At 40.6% G+C, this 24,272-nt stretch overlaps 1 protein-coding gene and 1 long non-coding RNA gene across 6 annotated transcripts in view; one reads left to right on the top strand and one right to left on the bottom strand.

The window, feature by feature from the left end:
- rims1a (regulating synaptic membrane exocytosis 1a) overlaps positions 1 to 24,272 on the bottom strand; it is a gene marked incomplete at its 5' end in the record, with an annotated part of 176,268 nt that overhangs the window by 2,891 nt on the left and 149,105 nt on the right. For 2 of the 5 annotated variants that reach the window (XM_032528451.1, XM_032528452.1), the window contains 11 exon segments: positions 33 to 134; positions 654 to 766; positions 1,658 to 1,820; positions 5,456 to 5,488; positions 6,861 to 7,075; positions 9,752 to 9,912; positions 12,868 to 12,989; positions 13,365 to 13,459; positions 18,394 to 18,459; positions 20,861 to 20,944; positions 22,999 to 23,088. In XM_032528451.1, coding sequence (XP_032384342.1) covers positions 33 to 134; positions 654 to 766; positions 1,658 to 1,820; positions 5,456 to 5,488; positions 6,861 to 7,075; positions 9,752 to 9,912; positions 12,868 to 12,989; positions 13,365 to 13,459; positions 18,394 to 18,459; positions 20,861 to 20,944; positions 22,999 to 23,088 — 1,244 coding nt within the window. 5 annotated transcript variants of the gene reach the window in all.
- LOC116697135 (uncharacterized) overlaps positions 16,496 to 24,272 on the top strand; it is an 8,316-nt gene continuing 539 nt past the window's right edge. Inside the window, exons 1-3 of the long non-coding RNA XR_004333929.1 lie at positions 16,496 to 16,505; positions 22,189 to 22,190; positions 23,006 to 23,011. This is a non-coding gene — a long non-coding RNA (uncharacterized LOC116697135). The remainder of the gene's footprint in view (positions 16,506 to 22,188; positions 22,191 to 23,005; positions 23,012 to 24,272) is intronic.

The raw sequence follows: 24,272 nt of genomic DNA, 5'->3' as shown, positions 1-24,272 counted from the left end.
TGTGTGTGTGTGTGTGTGTGTGTGTGTTTTACCTGGGAGGGATTTGGAGCCTGGTTTGGGGGTAAGGCCTCGTGCCCTGATCACCTCCACCTCCAGCTGACCTTTCTTATCCATCAAACCGATCTGAACATCACCTGTATGTGTAAGAGGCACACGCAAACACACATACAAACCACATTCACACAATCTTTTGTAAAATGATCATAAACTACTGTTTGATCCTGATCTCAAAATGTAAAATAGAGCCTCATAGTTTCCTTTTGCATTACAAATATATACGGATGTAACGTTTCATGATTTTAACACCATCATTTTCACAGAATGAGCAGTGACTGAACAATATTCTTTTAATCATAGAAACTGTGCAAAAAAAATAATGGTGTCTTCTATTCAAAAGTGCAACTGAAATTGTATTTTATCTTAAATAACAAAAGTTTAAAAGAAAGTTAATAATTAGATTTTTGAAACAAAACTTAAATCAAAATAATTTAATGAATAGAAAAAAAAAAATTTCAAATAGAAAAACTAAGAAGACTTAGCAATGTCAAATCAAAAGTTGTTACACCCTAGGCCGTTTTGCATCACAATTTGATTTTTATCTGAACCGATTGTGATCTTCTCACATTTATATTAATTTTGAAACCATCACTCACCCATGGCAGGTGTGGCCAGTGTTTGCCGGCCAACCAGCTGACCGGGGCCTAAACCATCCAGGAAGTCACTGAACTGACTGTCGGCACCCAACCGCATACCTGAGAAGATCAGACTGAAACACACACACACATAAACTGTTCAACAATTACTACATCCCCACTCAGAACACATACCATACAATGCACAGTTAGAAGTTGGGGTAAACGTTACTGGGGAAAAATTCGGTCTCTGCTGTTAATAACAAACAGTTGCTATGGACGAAGTTTTTATCACAGACCCTCACTTTTAAATCAATAAAATCATTTTAAAATAAATACATTTTCTATATTTTTAGTCAAATTATTGATTATTGGTTTGTGCATAACTCTTGACAAGGAAGGCAAAATGTTGCCACACATGCAACTTCATTGAAGCAGATGTATTTTCCAGTTCTGTTGTTTATCCGTCCTCTCCAACTACGGTAGAGGTCGTGGTGTCTGGAAATACAGTATAAAGCTGCAGGCTACCGGAAAGCTAACATTACCCTGTGTCTTTAGCTGCAGTCTACCAGCTGGTAAGCTAACATTACCCTGTGTCTTCGGTGTAGCGTACCAGCCGGCAGGCTAACGTTGCCCTGTGTCTTTAGCTGCAGGCTATCAGCCTTTAAGTTAACTATACCCTGTGTCTTTAGCTACAAGCTACCAGCCGGTAAGCTAGAATTACCCTGTGTCTTTAGCTGCATGCTTCCAGCCGGTAAGCTAGCGTTACCTGTGTCTTTAGCTGCAGGCTACCAGCCGGTAGCTAACTTTACCCTGTGTCTTTAGTTGGAGGCTATCACCCTGTAAGGTAATGTTACCCTGTGTCTTTAGCTGCAACAGTTTTTATTTTTGAGTTTAAATGGAAATTGTGACACCCCTAAAAAAGACACTTTTCTTTGTGAATGTGCTTCAGCACACTGCACATACAGTCCACACAGCATGCATTCTGTGTCCACATGTAGGTCTATCTTTTACTGTGTACGTACTTCCCCTCAGAGCTGTAGCTGTTCATGCTGCCATCAGTCGACTCTCTACTGGCCTGCCGGTTCATGCCCGACCCTCCCCGTGGGTATTCCACAGCCATGCCCGTCTCCACGCTCCTCTGGATGCTGCTGACACCTTTGCCCACCTTCTTACCTGCTGAAGCCGCTGCACAAGTCAGAAAAGAGGCGTTACACAAGTAGACTTTGCATGTGCCATTTTAAGAAAGGCTATCATCAGTTATCAGGCATCTCACGTCATCAGGGCTGCCAACTTTTCCAAAAACCTTGGAGTGAGATTTGGGGGGGGCCAACCCATATTTTGCCGCGTACAAAGCAATTTCTTTGTCTTTATCCTTTAGGGTTTAAATTGGGATTTGGTATATGGTGGTGGATGGGGGACTCCCTAGGGGGTATGGGGGTATGCCCCCCCAGGAAAAATTTGAAAATAAACCATTAAATGGCACTTTCTGGAGAGTTTTTTTGCAAAAAAAATGGAGAAATCAAGTCTTACATGATATGTGCAAAACTGTAGGGTTAGGCCTTTGTGTTGTTTATCAACAGGTTTTAGGGCATCAGCATTTACATTATAACTTCTTATAATATAAGAACTGACCCACACATGTGCCAACATAATGAACCACATGAAGAGACAGTAGCATAGTGCAGCAACAGCTGAGAAGATTTGGTCTGTGGTGAACAGGTCCAGGGGTCCCTGGTGTAGGGACCGGACCAAGTTAACAAAGTTAAATTAATGTTGAGGGATCAACTTAGACCACTGAAATTCAAAGATGAGAACCATGTTACATAAATTCTAATCCTTTAACCTTTGTGCCAAGGCTCAGTAATGTTTGGCCCTCATCCTCTGTGCCCCACTTACTGTTTTTACTTTTTTGTGAAAATAAAGACTATTTGTTCATTTTAAAAAACATCAAATTAATTATTTACAGTTACATTTAGAGATGCACAATAGTGGCCCAACGTTCAGTATCGTGTATATATTATTATTATATATATATATTATTATATAATATATTATATTTATAGTATATATAGGCTAGTAAGCTCAGGTGTGTTTCACCAGATTTCTGCTCATATTTACAACTTTGTGCACATAACCCTCCATCTCTGTTGTCCGAGATGTGGAGAGTTGTAATATAGTCTGCTGTGCATGTCATTCCTCCGGTGATATGGTGGATCTCATTCAGACCGTCTGACAGACGCAGATCCCATTTGGGTTTCTGGCTCTGACAGAGTTTAGAGGTGTCCGTACGCTGCTCTTTATGGAGGTCTACGCATGGAGCAACGCCTCAAGCCCCCAGCAGAGCGAGTCCACTACAATGAACTGAAGTTGTACACTACCAGCCGCGCTGCTCACCTCCATCTTTACAGAGAGAGTGACACGAAGCGCGACCGGACGGTCTGTAATACTCAGAGCTCATACCTGAAGCGCCGGACGGGTCTGTAATACCAGAGCACATACCTGAAGCGGGGAAATGCACCTGGATGGCTCGTGAAAAAAATGTTCTCATTTTGCGACAATTTGAAAATTCCACAGACGGAGCGCTCTTGAAGCCCTCACAGTCTCTGAAAGCACAACTAGTCGATCACAAGTGGCTCAACAGGTAAAAACATAGATAAACTCATTTTTCAGAAATTTGACCGACCGGGTTGACACTTCAGCGTGAGAAATCGGGGGTGTGGCGTGTGAAACCTGTCAAATGCGTGTGTCTCACGGCCAATGCGTGAGAGTTGGCAGCCCTGCGTCATACCTACCCAAAACTCAAAGTGCACCTTCCTTTTGTACAGAATATAAAAAGGCTAGGAATAAAATACTCTTTTTCCAGTCATAAGCTAAGCAGTGGCTGAATTTGACCAAAAAAGCTTGCCAGATTCAGCAGTATAACTATATGTTTAACTTGTAGGGGTGAACCCGAAATAATCGCCTGATTCAACTGCCAGTCTAACAGTTAAATCGTTGCAGTGTATGAAATTGTGGTTATGAAACAAAGGATCATTCCATTTGGGCTATATGGAGGTGCTGGATGTTGGATTTCATGTAGAATTTATTGTTTTTTCCCCCATAAAATAAGAAATAAAAAACACGACAATGTGGTCAACTCACATAGAAACTTCAATAACTTTGAAGACTGGCTGCTAGATCCTTAATGTGTATGATGATATATAACGTTAGTTAGGACAGCACTCCAATTGACCCACTTTTTTATTGCTACACATTGTTTTTTCCCAATAATTCAAAATGTATAGCCTATTTTTGTATAAATATCAGCCTTTTAATAATACTGTTAACAACTGGAAATAAGGGTACGCTTGTGGAAAAAAAAATCCGAAAGTGCCGGTGTTCAGTACTGGTGAGATGTGGCCCTTTTCAGGCCCTGAATTCCAGGTATTAACTCTGAAAAGCCTGATAACTATATATTCTATTCATCAATATGCAGGTCATCCCATGCAAATTAATATCCCACGGTGACCTCAGCAACATCTCAAAACATTCTGTATTCATTTCTGTAGAAGATACATGCATAGCAATCTTTGGGAGGCTAGAAAAGGTTTTTGTGTATAAAATCCCATGTCATTTTTGGAAAATTGGGAGGGAATGTCTATTGTTATTTATAGGTGATGAGGTCACTGCAGGAAGAGAACATGGCTTGGTCAATCCACCCCAATCTGAAATGTTAGGCAGGGATGTGAAGGAAACCTCGGGGGGTTATATAAGCCTGCGTTTTTTTTATCATGAATACAAGACATCTTTTCAGTCTACCCAAAAAGACAGCCAGTGAGTCAGATTTACTTTGTTTTGGTAAGTGAAATGAAAGCAGTGAAAATGAAAAGGCAGATCCGTTGCATCAAGACTATTGAGGAATAGGTGTTTGATTCAGCCAGGCTTCTGAAGAACTGAACACAATGGTGACAGAAGAGGGTGGAGTAAGGAAGCGTGCCAGAGACAGAGTTCAGGAAGGGCTGGAGGTGCCGGGAACCTTTACCTGTCTAACAGAACAAGAACTACAACTCTCCCTTGCTTTGATTCTCTCTCTATGGCTCCCTGTCTGCCTCAGTTTGGTCTTTTTTGTCTGCATCTGTGTCTCAAAACCTTTCAAAGTATATTGTGAAGCTTTATTAATTCATTATTATTTACAGTGGTGGAAGACATATTCAGATCTTTTTCTTAAATAAAAGTAATAATACCATACTGTAAAAAAGTAAAAGTCCTGCATTGACCATGTTACTTAAGTAAATGTTTATAAGTATAATCAGGAAAATGTACTAAAAGTAGTTGAGGTACCCCACAAAAAAAAATCCCCACATTTTAGAAACTGGAAACAGTTCTGTCCATCAACTTTGATCAACTTTATAACAGAACACGTTTTTTTTTTTTAAACTACCTGTGTTATGTGTGCAATAATCTTAATGTGTAAAGTAACTAGTAACTAAAACTGTCAGATGAATGTAGTGGAGTAAAAAGTACTCTATTTCTCTTTGAAATGTAGCACTTAGTACCTCAACACTGTTACTTGAGTTCAGTACTTGAGTAAATGCACTTAGTTACATTCCACCACTGATTATTTAACAACTGTCAATGTAATTAGAAGACGTAGCGGCAACAAGATGTATTTAATCCTGTTGTATGTTAGAATACCTTTCTTGGTTTATTATGCACCAACAATTCACATGGCATCTATAAGTCCTTCGAAGCATCCCCTGAAGTAAAGTACAGTTCTTCCTGTCTTATGGTGTCTGACTGTCTTCCTTTCAAACTCTCTGTCCGTCTAACTATTGCTTTACCTTTCTGTCTGTCCGCCGCCTTACCCGCCGCCTCTGAAATAACACACACAACAACAACAAAACCAATAAACAACAGCAACAACATCGTCAGAAACAACAGCAACACTGTATTAAATGATTCAAATGTGACCTACAGGTTGTTATCCATCTGCATTGAAGTCTCTTTTTACTGTATGTGAGCGTGTGTGTGTTTGTCATTAAAGGTATAGTGCATAGTTTCTGTCGCCCCCGTGAGGAATTATAGGTAATTGGTGCGTTAGGTTTGTGCGCCCACATGATACAAGCCTTCAGTAATCGCGCAACACCCAACCCCCTCTCCACCTAGTTGCTAGTAGCCAAGGAGAACATGAAGGATTAAAAAAAAACATGATAGACTCTTCAGAAAAGGTAATTATCTTCACTTGAGTTTCTGCGCGTAAAAGTCCACAATCTTCTGAACAAAGCCATACTGAGAAGTACAGAGAGAGTTGTGTGACGCTGATAGTCTTAATTAGCTTTCTATCAACTCATTTGGCAATGGCTTGAATGTAACGGACGTTCAATAATATCAAAACGTTACGCTAAATAGCATGGAATTTCAGACGCAGCATGTGAATGTGTCCTGAGCCACATTGAAGGACAGTGAATTTTCCCCCTTTCTGGTCTTACATATCCCCAGTGAGGACAAAATGTAAGCCCCACCCCCTTCGTCATCAATAGATCATATATTATATACTTATGATAGAATTATTTTAAACTAAGTAAAGCGCTGTAACCTGCCATGAAGCGATAAAATCTGAGCAGTTGCTGGTTGTGTACAGCTGTTACAGAGCTCCGGGACGCCGGCTACCAGCGGTAGTTGTTTAGCCGCCAACAGGTGACTGTGAGCCGGCTACAGGCACCGCCAGATGAGGGTCCCTTCAGGGCCGTGGGGGTGGAGTTTAGCCAGAAAAAGTGAGTGTTGTGCAGGGACCAAAACAACTAGGTAAGTTTAGGAAAAAGACTGTGGTTTATGTGAACATGGGTAAAAGTATTTGGTTTTCGCTGCAAAGTGAACTCCGCTCTCCGTCTTAAAATCTGTGTTTTTTGTTGTCACCACGTTTTGCTATTTTATTTTAAGAATATTTTCCAATGAATATTGGAATTCACAATTAAGTGGCACTATATCCATGGTATTGGAAAGGGGTTTCCATTCTTTTTTCACAAATTGCACTCTGGTTATATCCACGACGTAATAGGTAGTTCTGGGTATTCTGCCGTTTAATGTATGTTTAAACATTCGTCTTTTGGATCTTGTGTTTTGGATGTTATTATCATACTGTCTGTGATGTGTCGGGGATTTTGTTCTGGGGCTCTGATCTTATGATAAGTGGTCACTCAAGATGCATGCGTGATGATTTCTCAGTCAGTCAGTGTGTTCTCTGACCTGTCTGGCTGAGTTGTGAGGTACTCCGGCTGCGTCTGGATGGCAGGATGGCAACAACACGTTGGCTGAGGCTCGAGCGTCGCTTCTTGATCCCGCTTCCCAGGCTCCCGAGTGCTGTGTCTGATTGGCTGCCGTCTGTGTGCTCCATGCCGTAGATCTCACCGCTCACGCTGGTGCTCTTCATCATATGGCGGCCTGTTGCGCGCATGGCCCTGCTGAGAATCAAAACACGTCAACCAGGCTGCCCTGGGTAGCTCACCTGGTACAGCGCGTGCCCATATATAGAGATTTACTCCATGACGTTTCCCAGAAGCGTCTCTGTTACTCGTTACCTGTAAGAAGTGTTTTTGTACGTTGGAGTGAAAGATTCTTCCACACAAGAAATGAAAATTTTGTTTCGTTTTGTCTCTTTGTGGATGGCAGACTTTCAATTTGATGTTTCACAAAGTGTGGACACGCTGGATATTCTGCTTCACTATAAGGATGCCACAATTAAGTTCAACAATCAAGTTTTTCTTTACTTTTACTTTTAAAAATTAAGTTGAGTAAATATCAGATACTTTAATACTTTAACTTAAGTAATATTCTAAAAGGGGACTTTAACTTCTACCAAAGTCATTTTCTGGCCTTAGGTTTAAGTGTATTATAATGATCCCCATTAGCTGACGCCTAGACAACCAGCTAGTCTTCCTGATGTCCAAAACAACGTTAAATCAGACAATATTAAAACATTACATGACACATACAGGAAAATAAAAGAAACATAACAAACTCTAACAAGTATAAAGGGGTATTAGTTCAGTGGACACGGTGCTATTTGGGGGTAAAGTTGCAACATTATTACATTTTTCATTTGGGTCGATTTGCTTTCACGTTGCACTTTGTCTAACGCAGCAAACATTGTAAACACACGTCAAGCCATCGAGGTTGCAATGCTTGTTCACTGGACAGCATATCCGAGTGAAACTCGCTGACACCTCAGGTCCCCGAAATAATGGAGCAACACCAAATTTATATCACATATTTTATATTATATACAAATTTAATCCATCATGGGTTTTCTGGTTCTGCTTTAGTCTTTCTAATATTTTAAAAGAAGGCGAACAATGAGCAGCTGACAGACAGTAGGTGAAGGAGAGATGATGATGATTATGATGTCATGAAGACGACCAGCGATGTGTACTTAGAACAGTGTATGGATCTGAAGCCCAGTTGCGCTGGGTAAAGGGTGCTGATAGCTAGGCTCTCATTGGCTAAAAGTTACCCAATCAGAGTCAAGCGGCTTAGCTCATTGAATATTAATGACAACTGGCACAAATGGAGCAGAGTCTTCCAGCAGGCTTACTATACCATGCTAGAATGGCTTGACACAAGGTAACCACGGTAACCACAGCATTTTTTCCATAAAAAATGTTACAGAGTCCATTGTAGAACTTCAGACACTACTACAAAGTAGTGAAATACGTGTGGCAGGACACCTTTAGGGCCCTGACACACCGAGCCGACCAACCGTTGGCCTAGTTTTTGCGGTGTGTCCCACACCGTGGGCTCTTATTGGTTTTCGGCCAAAGAAGGCCAATTCATCTGACCATCATTTTTCATCTCATCTGATCAATCTGATACACATAAGTTCCTTTTTGAAAACACCCAGGTTCGAACTATTGGAATAACTAATTTTGCAAATAATGGCCATAAGATGGCAAACGTACAACAAGATACACTTCTATGTGTGTAGGTATATTTAGTCCAACAATAACATGTCTTTTAAAGGATCTCTACATACCTGCACATTACAAAACAAAATAGCGTTATAAAACTAATATTCTGTATCGTGATTTTTAATATAAAAACCGTAATAGACGTCATTCTCTCTGCGCCTTCTGCACCGTTAAACAATTACCCCCCTAGCAAGCAAGCTACCTTATTCTTAAATAGTAAAATGTAACAACTTAATGTTTAATTCACACACTCTTGACTGTAGGCTCTTTTTGTTTCTGCCGCTGCTAGACCAAACGCTGTTTGTTGTGGGTATCATGGCAACAGTGTCAGGTTTTCCTTGTTAAATGACGAATAGGTTACCCTGCCTGCTGGTATGGAGAGTTATTTCCTCTCACGCAGGTGCACAACGTACCCGGTACTTGTTGGTTGTAGTCTGTTTGGTGTGTTCCATTGTAAATTTTTGGCCCAGACAAAGGGCAGGGCCTTTAAACTTAATAACAAGGAAACAACAAGAAAAACCTTTTTTTTAACTATAAACATTAGACTACATTACCCAACACCGGTTTGGAGCTAACATCTAAGTAGCTCACAAAGACAAAGAATTGGAGAATGAATGTTTAAAGGTGCTCTAAGCGATGTTGGGTGATGGCGCTTCTTGTTGACTAGCTCGCCCCTCCCTCTTCCTCATCCCGTACCCTTCCGTGCACTAACCCCCCAACCCCCAACCCCAAATCGTTTTTGTCGGTTATTGGCTGAAAAGCAGGAAGACTGTTTGTTATGTTTGGTGGTGCAGGTTGGCGCAGCTTGTTGCGGTTTGTGGATTCTGGGCTGTCTAAGGAGTTTTTTTTACAGTGTGTTCAGGGGACAGGCGGCTAGCAGATAGTTTGGAGATGTTTGCTGTATGGGACAAAAAATGTTAGCCTACCTAACACGTGACATTGCTGAGAGCACCTTTAAGACAACAAAAGAAAATATGATATAAAATCTCAAGATAAGAATTTCAGTAAAGGTGAGATTTGATGTTTTTTTTAAAAACTTTCCTTTCCTTTGATAAAACATATGTTACTTGGGAGATTATTCCATAATGAAATAGCTCTGTACTTGACTGAAAAGTAACCCTGTAGCAATGATACACAATAAAAGCAAAGTGAGTGTAGAGTATGTGTGTGTACCTGAAGCGTCCCCGGGGTCTCTCTGATTGGATGGACATGTAGCTGGTGCTACTGATGCGAGAGGCACTGCTGGTTCGAGAGATGGCTGACACGTCGCTGACATCACTGTCTGAGGACTTATGGGACATGTTCTCACTGCTCCTCCTCTGGTCCTTGTAGAGCTGCAGGAAACAGATATCACACCAAAAGTTGTATACTAGCACAAGGGCTGGTTACCGAATAGACAATGCTTTTTAGGCACCGACCGAATTGCCTCTTTGGTATTGCGTATCAAAAAATGCCTCGTCATTAAATACCAAGTTTCAATACCGAAGAGTATCTCATCCGCGTCAGTGAACCAATAAGCATGCAGCGGGTTTCTACCAAGATCTAGTTATAATTCATATGTACTATATCTGTAATTGTTGTAGAACTTGTAGAGGGTGTACTTTTTTTCCTCTCTTTTTTTGAACGGAGCTGCTCGGAAACAATGTGTTACAGTGTAAACTGACAATATAATTCTATCATATCAAATTTTATCATATGGAATCATATTAAACCGTATTGTATTGTATTGTGTCGTATCTTATGGTACCGTATTATGTTGTATTGTGTCGTATCGAATTGTATCTTATTGTGCCGTATTGTATGGTATCGAATCGTATGGTATTGTGTTGTATCCTGCCGTATTGTACGGTATTGTATTGTAAAGTATTGTATCGTATTGTATTATATCATGTCGTATGGTACCGTATTACATCGTATTGTGTCGTATCGTATTGTATTGTATCCTGCCGTATTGTACGGTATTGTATTGTAAAGTATTGTATCGTATTGTATTGTATCATGTCGTATGGTACCGTATTACATCGTATTGTGTCGTATGGTATAGTGTTGTATCCTGCCATATTGTACGGTATTGTATTGTAAAGTATTGTATCGTATTGTATTGTATCATGTCGTATGGTACCGTATTACATCGTATTGTGTTGCATCGTATTGTATTGTATCCTGCCGTATTGTACGGTATCGTATTGTATCATAATGTGTCGTATTGTATTGAATGGTATTGTGTCATATCGTATTGTATGGGATCGTATGGTGTCATATCGTATTGTGTGGTATTGTATTGTGTTGTATCGTATTGTATCTTATCCTGCTGTATCGTATGATATCGTATTGTATTATATGGTGCTGTATTATATCATATCGTATTGTGTGGTATCTTATTGTGTAATATAATATTGTGTCGTACCGTTGCGCATTCTGCCTCCCTGGCTTATTTCACTTTTTAATGGAACCAAGCCATCGTTACTGTCACCAATTACACCTGTGATTTTCCAACAATGCCAAGTCAAAATGTCTAATGCAGAAAAGGACTGTCAGAGACTCAGGGAGATGTACAGTAGACCATACAGCCCCCAGAATATGTCTAATAAGTTATGCAAATAAGTAAAAATGCCTGTGTGGGTGTTCCAAGGGTGTGTAGGGCTTTAAAAGTTTCCATAATCACGCTTATTGCCATATTAATTTTACCTATCTAGCTTAAATGCAATTCATCATAATCATTACATTTAGAATATTGTCAAATTAACGATGCACTAGTCATTTTAATGTCTTAGTACAATGGTGGTCTACAGGAAGTCCATAACCTTAATGGACTGTAATGGCACAGTCTCATTGGTCATATCACATGAGTATTGATATTATTAGTTTTAAAGGAGAGTTCCTGTCATTCCGAGATCACAATGCTGTTTCAGACGCTTTTCCACATTTGGAAAGACAATATTTGAACATGCTAAATATTAGTTTGAAGTTTAAAAAGCTTGTTTCAAAAGCTTTTATCAGACAAAACCCTATCTGTTCTGCAGACATTAACAATTCAGATTTTTTTCAGCCTGCTAAACGTTTTCATCCATATCATAGCATTACAGACACTTTTAGTCATTTTGTGCTGATGATCTATATCGCCAGATTTAAATCATTTCACATTCAGTCAGATGGGGGACAGCGTGATGCATCACAAAGACAGCACTGACATGATGCATGCAAAAAAGGTGAAACCAGTGGCATGTGGACGTGTGAAAGTCAGGATATGGCCATTAACCTGTCAGTTCTCTGTAAGTTAGGGATAGGAAAAGCAGCCGGTATGGATTATACACTTCTGTATTTGAGATGCTAGGTGCATACTTCAGTGACTGCCCAGCCAGAACCAATTCATTTTATGGAGTGGTCTTCACCATTACTGTAAGATAATTTATTACTTTCTTAGACAGTAAATGCAATTCACTGCAACGCACTTGAGCAACAGTATGGCTCAAGCTCTCTGCCTGGAACCCTCACACCCCCGCTCCATTCTCCTGATGAGTTGGTTTAAACCCTTGTGTTGTCCTCGGTGTCAAATTTGAACAATTTTCTATATCGGATATTTAGGTTTCCTTCAACCAAATTGGCCAAAAACAAAATGCTTGGCCCCATACAACACATTTTTGCAAGTTTTATAGCATTTGGTTTCAAAACACTATCCTGACTAAACTTTGAAAAAACTCTTCCACTGATCTTAACTATTTGTCAAAATAAAATGCGGTGCCCTGCTACGTCCTGCTACGTCCTGCTACGTCCTGCTACGTCCGGCTGTGGCCTTGTAATGCCGCACAGCGTCCTGCTATGCCATGAACTACTACAAAGAACTTCTACAAACTACTAATTTTTTCTATTTTTATTGCCACTCTTCATTCTAACCCCAACCGGCCCGTCAGACCCCGCCTACCAAGAGCCTGGGTCTGACCGAGGTTTCTGCCTAAAGGAAGTTTTTCCTCGCCACTGTCGCACTGTTGCTTGCTCTGGAGGAAACTATTAGAACTGTTGGGTCCTTGTAAATTCTGAGTGTGGTCTATCTGTAAAGTGTCTTGAGATAACTCTTGTTATGAATTGATACTATAAATAAAATGAATTGAATTGAATTGAATAATTCACAATTTCTGCTATCCAAAATGTGCTATTAAATCATATAAATGAGGTTTCTTGACCATGAAATTGAACAAAAATAATTTGTGAAACTAGTGATAATAACTTGGTGTAAGTGATGTACTGGTGGTAGTGGGGAATGAAGCCAAAATAAAATATTTGTGGCCCACCTCTCGTTTGTTCTTGAGGGCTCCGTCCAGGTCCTGCTGGCTGGAGGTGGTGGCAGCAGCTGACGCCCGGTTGGAATGAACCCTCATTTGGAGCTGACGAACACACTCCTCTGCTACCAGGGCTACACACACACACACACACACACACACACACACACCACACACACACACACACACACACACACACACACACACACACCACACACACACAGAACTCAGTTGGTCATTTTGGTCTAGTCGATTTTGTAATGCTTTTTCATGCTGAATGACTTATTTCCAAGAAACTTATGGGCAAGTTTCTGGTAAACACAATATTTAAGTGGCGTTTTTGCTTTATTCTTTGTGGAAAAAACTTCAACTGGAAAAAAATCAACTAATCAATTTGTGGACAAAAATCACGCCAGTGTTGCAGTTTATGTAGTTGAGAACAGCCCTGTGTTTGATTGTTTTCACTACGGCTGCAGCATGGGTTAAGTGCCCAAGACAACAGCACTTACCTTGTTCTACGGTGCTGCTCTGGGGCGGAAGCTGTGGGAGTTGCCTCGATCTGCGGGCTGAGGAGGACAGAGACGCACCACCTTGGAGGTGGCCCCTGACAACAAATAACATGAGAGGGAATGGGGGGAGGGATGAAAAGAATGGAGAAAAAAATGAACAGAGAAAATGAAATTTAAGTCAATATAGTTTGTGATCCAGGTTGTAGGTTGTGCACTGCGGCACCGGTCCCCCCCCCCCCCTTTTTAGACAGTGTAATTTTGAAATGACGAAAAAGTGGTTGAAATTCACCTGAATGAAGATACTAACTGAACAGAACACACAGCTATTAACCAACAAAACCTCTGTCATTTCATCAGGGGCGGGGGGGTCAATGTCGTCATAATAGAAAGCCTCACCCCCCCCCCCCCCCCTTTTACCCCCCCTAACTGTGACAAATGATTTTGATACATTTTTAACCCCAGCTTTATCCCTAAAGAGGGGATATTATTCATGTACAGTGATAAAGAAAATGTATGAGTATTTGTGTGTTGTATAGTTACATGTGTATTGTTAGCCTGCATCCCCTAAAATTGCATGTGGCCCCAGCCTGGCCCCTCCCTTTAAAATGGTCTACAACTACCACTGCATTGCATTTTTCTTGTCTTAAAACGTATAACATCATGTATAAAGTTGCATGAAAAATGAAGTGACAGAGCGTCGCTATGGGAAAAGCATCAGTCAAGAAAAATGAAAGCACAGCAACAATAGTTTAGTGAAAAATCAGTGGCAACAACATATTCTCAGAGTGAAGAAAAGTGAAGCTCGTTCAGGGGTTGATGGTGAGGGATCCTGTTGCAGAAAGAGCAGCAAATAACACAAGAAGAACACATAGCGAAGGTGAAAGCCTTCAAGCACAAATCCCACCATGTGTGCAGACATCCATTAACTGTAATCCATTCTCACAACAGACCAGATAACAGGGGCTATTCAGGAAGCCTGCGTCTCCTAATTCGCAGTGATTTACCAATAGTCTGTCAATTCCATTTCTTTTTGCATTTTGCTCTAATCAGATGCATCACATGTTCTTAAAAAACAATTACCATTTCATTATTCCATTGTGTATTAAATGTTTACAAAATTTCAAAATCATTTTCCAATTTTTTTTTTTTGCATGGATGCATCAACAGTTGCATTCTACGAAAAATTGTACTTATCGACTCTGCCATTATACTCAGAATACAGCAGGAGAATAATGTACTGCTACTTAATCTATGAAATACATTATAACTCCATTACACTTTTCCAGATGTTATTTGTGGAAACAGAAATATGCAAAAAATATGCAAAACGAGCATTTAACATTTAGGGGCAAAGTGAAGGGGTGGCTTCTGGTGCTGCAGCCATGAATGTTTACTCAACAGCCCTAAATTGTTTAGGGTTTTAAAATAAATTCAACTTTGTGTCACATCTCATCCGTCGCTATGACTAATCTCTGTTACTAGGAAAGTATTGCCAATTTATTCTGTGAACTTTACTGAAAACAGGTTTCAAGATTAGTAACGTCAAATTCTTACCCATCTACATTATGAAGACTGACTTAAAAATAGTAACATCAGACATGTTTTGCCTATTTTTAGATGGCATGAGTGAACATGAGTTATCCTCAACATGTGTGTTCTGGTTTCAGAATGAAGAAGACAGTTGGAGAACAATTTTAAGTTCTTCCCATGACGTACAGTTTAATAGGTACTCTTATAGGGCTTGATTACCCCCTAATGTTCATGTCTGGCTCTGTCGCTGTTAACATCTACCCAAAAACTTTACAAATGACCTGTGAGTGCCCACATGTATCCACACAACACATATACTGTACATCTACATCTAAATCCACAAACACACAACAGCAACAGCACCAAAGTCTGTGATGTGGCATAGACAGGTCACAGAAACACACAAAAAAAGACACAAAAAACACAAACAGGTGAAGGTAACTATCAACTGCCTCTGTGCCAATGGGTGCGACTTGGGGCACTCATTCAAGGGGAATCCCCTTACCAAGGGGCTGCAGAGGGGCCTTCTTTCCTCTGGAGCCCCTTAAGATGGAGGTGGGCTTGATTCTGGTACAGACACAAACACACACACACACACACACACAGTGTGCCATACAAACCCAAAGCCCCGCAACACAGTGTGAAAGCAGCAGCATGCATGAACAAAAATGGGAAGAAGGAATTGAGGAAAAATGGAAGAGAAAAAAAAGCAAGAGAAGACAAATAAGTAATCGTCATCCAAATTATGTGACAATCAAGTGAACTGTCTTGACAACAATTGGATGGATTGGACCTTCATTTCCTCCACAAGATGAATTGTAATAACTTTTAATAGTACACTCCCACCAGGTCAACATTTTAGTTTGCTCAATCCTTTAGTTTATGACCGAATGCCTGAAAAACTCATTCCCTTCCTCCGTAAATGTAGCCTACTTTGTGTTGAGTGCTACTGTGATTAGCAAACGTATGCTTACATGGTAAGAACATCATTGTCATGGCACACTTGTTTCCTATAGTTTGCCAGGCTGAGGTGGGTGCGGCTTACTTGCGTCACACGGTGATAGGAGTTTACAAAGTGGAAGCTGACTACAAACTGCGGTGCCAGTCTTTTTCTTGGAAAAGATATAAGTGCTTCTGAATGATTGAAATATTTTCCTTTTTCCCCATCAAGTTGTGTGTCTTAAATGTCTACAAATGAACTGTCAGCGGAGTGTCTGGCTGATTAATAATAGTAACAATGTATACTTTATTAGTCCCGCAAGGGAAAATTACAATTTACAACAACAGTGTACTTACAACAGACAGACACAGGCCTGAATTACACACACATGCTCAGCACCTACACTTGCACTAATGGAGAGAAGTCAGAGTGGGGGGGCTTCCCATGGAAAGGTGCCCAGAGCAGTTGGGGGTTCAATGCATTGCTCAAGCACACCCTGGCAGTGTCCAGGCATCTCTCCAGCTACCAGTCCACCACCATACTTTGGTCCATATGTGGACTTGATCCAGCGACCCTCTGGTTTGCAACGCAAATCCCTACGAACTGAGCTACCGCCACCCCCAGCCAGCTCTGTGTCATATTTGTGTGGGCAGTGTGTTTAGATGAACGGTGTTTGGCCTTCCTCTGTTGGGCCAATGCACGTAGCTCGGAGCTGGATGACACAAAATGATGGCAGATCTAAGCAGACCTCCGCAGCAAGTTTCCGTTTCCGGCGGATATCGGCAGACCGCCACTGCTCCGCTTAGCTGGGGGCTCCGTGTGCTGCGGCCACAGAAGGAAACCAAACACAGCTCATCTGCACACACATCCCAGCCTACCATGACTCAGAGCTTGATTTAAACCAGCAGAGGGACAGCCTCACAGAGCTGCCAGAGTGGCTGGGGAGAAATTCAAGCTGGTCCTGTGCTTTAATCCTTTTGTAATTTGGCTGAATTTGTGTGGGTATGAACTAGATGCCTCAAAATATATAAATCATATTTCAAATCTGCATCATCTGCCAGTTATATACTAACACATGTTTAGCTTTCCACTATCAAATGAGGTCCATGGTGCATTGTGTGAATGGTCAAGAAAAAGATTCAGAATTCCAGCTTTGACCTGAAGCCCCATTCGGATATCTTGTGAAGTTGATGTGTTATTAAGTACAGGCAAACAAGCAAAGTCCTAGTATTTTAAAGTGAATCTGAGTTTTCTCTGTGTGACAAACTGCTTGTCCTTGCACTTTATTTATTATTAAATTGTATCTGTGAAAATGGAGGAAGTAAAAATAAATTCTAATTTGATTTGAACGCCAACATAGGCCTATTTAAGAACCAATATGATAATAGAAAAAAAAAGTCATTAGGAGAGCATGATACTGGTATTCTATACATTCTGGATGTGGATATATGGATGTTTATTTGCAATAAAATCAGAAATAATGATATCCTCAGGAAGTAAAGTCTCAGGGTGAATGATATCAATATGTGTTTCATGTAGAATTTTGATTCAAATTCACCTCACACAGTCTCTTTGCCTCATGTCTCTCCCTCTGCGACTCCCCTTTAACTCTCCCGTGCTCCCTTTGGGTAGGTTTTTTGTCTCTCTTTTTTCTCGAAAGAGGAGATTGTCTGTCAATTGTCCAAGTGTATTACAACTATGTATATACTATCCTGTTATTTCCTGAGGGTAAAAATGCTGTCCAGATCTATAAGTTAAATTAAAGCGGAGCCCGTGAATGTTTTATTCACCACATCCAAACCACAGTTTGAGTTTCTCAGAGTTTATGAGGTGAAATCAAAAGCACCATTAGTTTAACAAGATGCACATGTTTGCATCATAAAGTTCAGCCAAGCCCACATGCTTTACTTTTGTTGGAAGTTTATATAACTCACCCACAGGGAAGGCAAAAATGTTGCCATGCAGGTGACTTAAAGGAAGCGGGAAGATGTTCTGTTGTTTCTCCGCCATCTCCAACTCTGGCAACGACCATTGTGCCTGGAAAAGTCAAGCTTCAGGCTACCAGTAAGCTCACGTTACCCTGTGTCTTTAGCTGCAGGCTACTGGTTAGCTCAAGTTACCCTGTGTCTTTAGCTGCAGGCTACCGGTTAGCTCAAGTTACCCTGTGTCTTTAGCTGCAGGCTACCGGTAAGCTTAGGTTACCCTGTGTCTTTAGCTGCAGGCCACCAGTCTGTAAGCGTCGCTGTGTCTGTTGTCTGTTTTCTTTTGGATGTACGCAAGTAGTCGGGGGTGGAGAGAGAAAAGGAACTGTGGAGATCGCAAATCCTCATTTTCGATTTTTCAAAAGCTCATTCTGATGTGTAATTTGACTGTGTAATATTAATTCTGCACAAATGGGGCTTGAGACTAACTTACAGTAAAAAGATGGTTTCTAACAAATTGGAGAAGCTACCAGCATTAGAGTCAACAAGAAATTTTTAGTCATGTAATTTCAAGTTCCCGCCAATGACCTCCTACACTACTGGTTGACATGTGCTGAGCCTACAGTACATGCCTTACCTGCCACTGTCAGGGAGCTTCCTGCCAAGAGCCTGACACACAGGTATCTCCAAGGTCCGAGGCTGCCTGGAGAATGGTGGATGAGCAAAGGGAACAATACACAAAGAGCAAAAAAATATGGAAGGATGGATGAGATGGAAGAGAGCATGATGGAGGATACATAATTTAGATTTAGAAGTGTCTGACTCTGTCAGCGGGCTGTCACTGGCCTTACAAGTTTATGATCTGGAAAACAGGAAATAGGAGGCATGCTGTGATGGATGGTGTGATTGTGGTATGAATAAGGGGTGTCATGCTTCATCTGTTACTGTGCCTGGGTCTGTGTGTGTGTGTGTGTGTGTGTGTGTGTGTGTGTGTGTGTGTGTGTGTGATGTGTACCTCTCTTTGTACTGATGTGAATTAAAGTCTCTTGAGTAGGAAGTGGCATCCTATTCTACATTCATGGACTGAAGAGATGCAAGGATGAACAGCAACGACCACACACACACACACCACACACAACACACACACACACACACACACACACACACACACACACACACACACACACTTTTGATATGAATTATGGACATCATGAATTCAAAGTCATTTCTGAGCACTAAGCCTTGAAAAAGAGAGACTTCTTAAAGACTGAGAGGAGAAGGCGAGCACACAGAAGCTGCAGATGCAATTCCCAGAACAAAAAGTACACTCGAAAAGACTACAGGAAGCAAACTCAACAAGGCAGGATTTCACACCAAAACCAGTACAAGCTACTAAGTTCAGAAGAGAACAAACAAGGGAATTAAAAACCGTGAAGGAAGGATAGAAAAGCAACAGGACAAACGTTCGGCAACAACAACCAGGGACGAAAACTATCTCTACAACTCTGCAACAAATTACAAACCAGGAAAACACCACCCAAACAGAATGAAACAAAGCAGAACTTGTCTATGTCAATGGCACACTGTGACTTTTATTTGACAAATTCTACATTGTATATCATTATTCACTTTCACTGTGTCCAGCTCACTGGCCACAACTCAGGAGTTTAGGCGTAGCAACAGGAAGCTAAATTGCAAAACGTGACAAGAAAAGCTTGTGAGTGTATCTTGTATTTTGGTCAAATAAAGTCAATCCCTGCATTTGCAACAGCAGCTATTACTGGTAAGAAAATAACATTTTTACTTCTAAGCAGATTTAAAGTGATAGTAGGACAGTTTGAGGTGTACGGCTAATCACTTTTTATGGAGAGTTAGATGAAAAGATTGATACCACACTCATATCTGCGTTAAAGGTTCTATGACATGAACATTTCACTTTATGAATTTTTTTAACATTAATATGAGTTCCCTCAGCCTGCCTATGACCCCCTGTGGCTAGAAATGGCAATAGGTGTAAACCAAGCCCTGGGTATCCTGCTCTGCCTTTGAGAAAATGAAAGCTCAGATGAGCCGATCTGGAATCTTGCTCCTTATGAGGTCATAAGGGGCAAGGTTACCTCCCCTTTCTCTGCTTTGCCCGCCCAGAGAATTTGGCGCACCCATGAGAAAAAGACATCATGGCTTTCAAACGAGCACCCACCCCTCTCTCCTCGTCAAAAGCTACAGACTCACAAATGGCACATACTAAGGAAAGCTCATTGTGGGACTGGCTCTAGAGGCTGTAATTCTGCACCATGGCAACATTTTAGAAAAAAGACTTATATATGGTATTAGGGGACCACTAAGGTCTATATAAAAGCATCCAAAGACCACCATGTCAAGGGGCCTTTAAATATAAAGCTCAAGCCAGGAGATGTTATAACAGCCTAGCATTCAGACTTGAAATAGAGGAAAACAGCTATGGCCATGTTCCCTTCCATAGCTCCCTGATTAGAACATTATGTCTCGTTTGTTAACCCATTCCTTTGGGCTGATCCAGGCTAGTTGATTTCTCCTGATTGGAATCTTTATGCTAAGCTAAGCTAACTTTGTCCTGGCTGTAACTTCATACTTAACAGAGAAATATGAGAGGTATGGATCTTCCTATCAAACTCTCAGCAAAAATTAAGTGAATAAGCTTATTTCTCAAAATGCTGTTTTCCTTTAAAATAATTTGCACTAAATACTGCTAAAGTAAAGTTAAATTATACTTGTTTTATTTGATACAAGATAAAGTCACTCACTATACTTTTATCAGAGTAGAATAAGTTGGAATAGTTTGGGTTGTAAATTCACTCCCAGCTAAAAGAGAAATATCACAAGTTGGCAAAGAGATTAGAGCCAGCTGGGGATATGAGGAAGAGCTTGACATATGCCTGAACCCAAAAAGACCCAACTGAACCCAGAGGATTTCAGTCAGTACTGGGTGATGATGCGCCTTGTAAAAAATATATATATATAAATATTTTGTTATTTAACAAAAAAAATTTGGGGTTTGGTTCATAATGGCATCATGTTTGAAGGCCTTAGTCAAGCTCTAAGAGGAAGCGTCCACAAAAGGGTACCTGTCATCTTCAGGGGAAGCATGTTGGATAAGAATCCTGGGACTTGCTGGACGTCTCCGGGGCAGGGAATGGGACAAAGATTTTCTACATGTACACATACAAAATATATCACCGATATGACCAAATCAGTAAGCCATTACAAAGTGAGAAAGCCATTCTATTCCATTATTGGGTATGTAAATAATGAAAAGCTGTCCGTGTCCATCCAACATGTATTTTTTGGCAACTTAGGGGCAGCAGAACACTGAACAACAATCACCTCATAAAGTGGATATGGCAAACATTTGCCTATTTACACATCCAGCAGACATGGAGCAATATTAGCTTTAATTTGGAGTTGTGCTTCGGTCCACCTAACAAATAAAAAGTCAGATATTCCCTCTTCTTTTAGCTCTGTATTGGTTTCCATCAACTCCTAAGGAAAATATCTAGGTATATGGCAAACCAAAGTTACAATCTTTTTGATTACAATATTCCCTTTATGTATATTTTGTTTAGCTGTAAACAATTAACCATTTCCTGGCAGTCGCATGCAGATTTGTTGCCAACAAAACACCAACAATAAACCTACACACGACTTCCAGGATGAAGATGAACTGAGTATTTTACACTGCACTCACTCTACGAGGGTATCCCTTCACAGCCAGCGTGGACAGGATGAATGATTACAGGGACCCGCAACTCCTTCAACAATCATATAGCATTTGAGTATTGCAATTAAACAGACTTGAATACATTTCTGTGGATGATGGTGGACCAAAAAAAGCAGCACAGGCACCAGAAATCGCTGAATAAAGCAGGACAGGTGTTAATAAAAAGACACTGGAGGAGGTTATGCTGGTTATAACTAAGGAGTGAAGCTAACAAATTAGACGCATGAGTGGTTGAAGGGTTGATTCCAATGCAGCCTGGACCAGGTGAAGCTAAGCAGGGAAAAGTAGGCTGATTGGTGTAGTGATTCATCTTTAGATACAGTAAATAAGGTGAGGTGTACAAGACGCGGTGCACCGATTCTGCTGTCAGGATGTCAACCTTTGATGGGTTGTCAAAGTTATCCAGAAGGTGATACTTCAATGATATGAAATTTGGTCAAATCAGCACAGAGTTAAGCAATAGGCTTGAGCAATCGCTTAAACTTTTAAATGGTCCAGTAGTGGGTACTCGAGATTGCCGATATGCAATCTAATGGCCAGTCTGACAGGCTAGTGCTAGTTACATTGAACACAAACTTTTAACATATTATGCCTATGTGGAGAGGCTTCCACTTTAATTAATGAAACTAGCTACACCGGCTTGGCTGTCCTGCCTCCTGCTTGGCCAACATGCAGCGGTATAGCATACCGTTATAGCTACATTTTCATTTGACCATGCTATTGTGTTTCTGACAGTGATAGCGTATTGCTACGGTAGCTACACACAGTTGGTTATGTCACATTCTTCATTACAGCAGCTAATTATCCGCTTTACATTTAAAAAATAATTTAATAATATTTAATAATAATAAAAAATAATTTAAATCTGAATTTGTTTGTTTTTTAGACTTTTATCACAAAATTCAGATTTTTTAGTAAGAATTCTGAGATTCAAGTCAGAGCTCTGACTTTTTTTTTTTACTTTATACAATTTAGACTGAGAGAATTCTGACTTCATTCTCAGGACTCTGACTTTAAATTCAGAATTAAATAACTGTTTTCACATGTGGCCCTAATCCTCTTCCATAGATAATGTACATGTATAAATGCAATTAATTGCCATGTTGGAGGTATATTTTTTTTATAACATCTTGGTTCTGATAGTAGGTTAGTTGAGTTAGTTATGATCAGCAATCATCACAAGCCTATTACGCAATAGAACAAATAAAAGAATTAATTATTATTGCTAATGGACTACTTGTTTTAGAAAACCGTTGCACCTTCGTACACAACTTGAGGTTTGTGGCAAAACATGGGAGCTGTTTGGAATAATAAAGGGGTGTGTATGCCAATGGGGTCTAGTCAGAGTGAGAAAGGGGGAAGCTAAATCTTAAGCAAGTGCAGGACCATTCAGAAGGGAGAAAGAACTACAAATACCAGGAAAGGTAGGGGATAAGAGACTACCGGAGCACTACAGGAGGGGTGGTGGGGAACAGAGGCTGGTACCTTTCAGTCTCTGGTGAGGGGGTATGATTGTCTGGAGTCAGACAGTTGGCGCTAGCGCTCCTAACCCTGTCCAGAGAAGGCTGCAGATCACTAGAGGCACCATGGATACAACATGCCATCCAATGGACGGGGAGACAGGAGGAGAGGACAGAAACAAACACAAAGAGAAAAAAACAATGGACAAACAGAAACAAATGTTTTAAAAGAAAGTACGGTTAGAATCCCTGAAACTATACTGCTAAACTGAGATGTAAACCATGACTGGCTTGCTACTGTAAGGATGGGGGTGTCTGTAAAGCCCAGTTCAGATCAAAGATTCGCGATGAGTTGAAACTTGCAACTACTTGCAACGTGTCGGTCGAGACGGTGTATCATCTCCATAGCAATGTCTCTGTCCTAAATTTCAACTTCCAGGCTTTTTTTAGCTAAATATTTCATTTGTTGTGACTAAATATAAATCTGGATAACATTAGTGATTGCTACAGTCACATTTCTAGTGATGAACTGGCAAAAACATTATATTTCTCGGACTCACGGCGTTGTCCTAGGTGTCACTCTCCTGCTCTCTCCGTACTGTATGTGGGCGCACGTTGAGCCTCGGTTAACAGTTTGTAACAGAAATAAAATGGATTACGGATAATTTTAATTGTAGCTGACTTGAGCAGCTGACTTCTCTATTGGCTGTTGACAAACAGGTGAGGTCCCTCGCGTTCTACAACCAGCCTCTGGAGACTCAAGCAGCTGATCCGATCATCAGTCAGAGCCATCAGCTGGTTTGAGTTGTGCTGAGACGGGCCGGGTCAGACCACTGAAACTTTTCTCTGCAACGTTCTAAAATGGTTTGATCTCTTTGGGAATCTTTGGTCTGAACTGGGCTTAGGTTCTCATGGTTGTCATGAAAATGGTTCACAGGGAACATGTTTGTCTGATTCTAAATGATGGAATGCACTTTTCTTAAAACCTGGCATGGTTTACCCTCATACACTATTAATAATAATCTGAGTGTAGGATAACTATCTCAGTACCTTACCCATTACAGCATTGCACTGTTATGTTACTTGCACACTGGCTACTTCATATTTGAAGTGCTCATATTATGCTCATTTTCAGTTTCATAAATGTATCTTGAGGTTGTACCAGAACAGGTTTACATGGCTACATTTTCAAAAAGCACCATATAATGTTGCACATTGCTGCAGCTCCACTTTTCACCCTGTGTGTTGAGCTCTCTGTTTTTGCAACAGAGTGAGACATCTCACTTCTGTTCCATCTTT

The sequence above is a fragment of the Etheostoma spectabile genome, chromosome 10, assembly GCF_008692095.1.
Source record: "Etheostoma spectabile isolate EspeVRDwgs_2016 chromosome 10, UIUC_Espe_1.0, whole genome shotgun sequence".
Lineage (NCBI taxonomy): Eukaryota > Metazoa > Chordata > Actinopteri > Perciformes > Percidae > Etheostoma > Etheostoma spectabile.
This window is presented reverse-complemented; position numbering and strand designations above follow the sequence as displayed.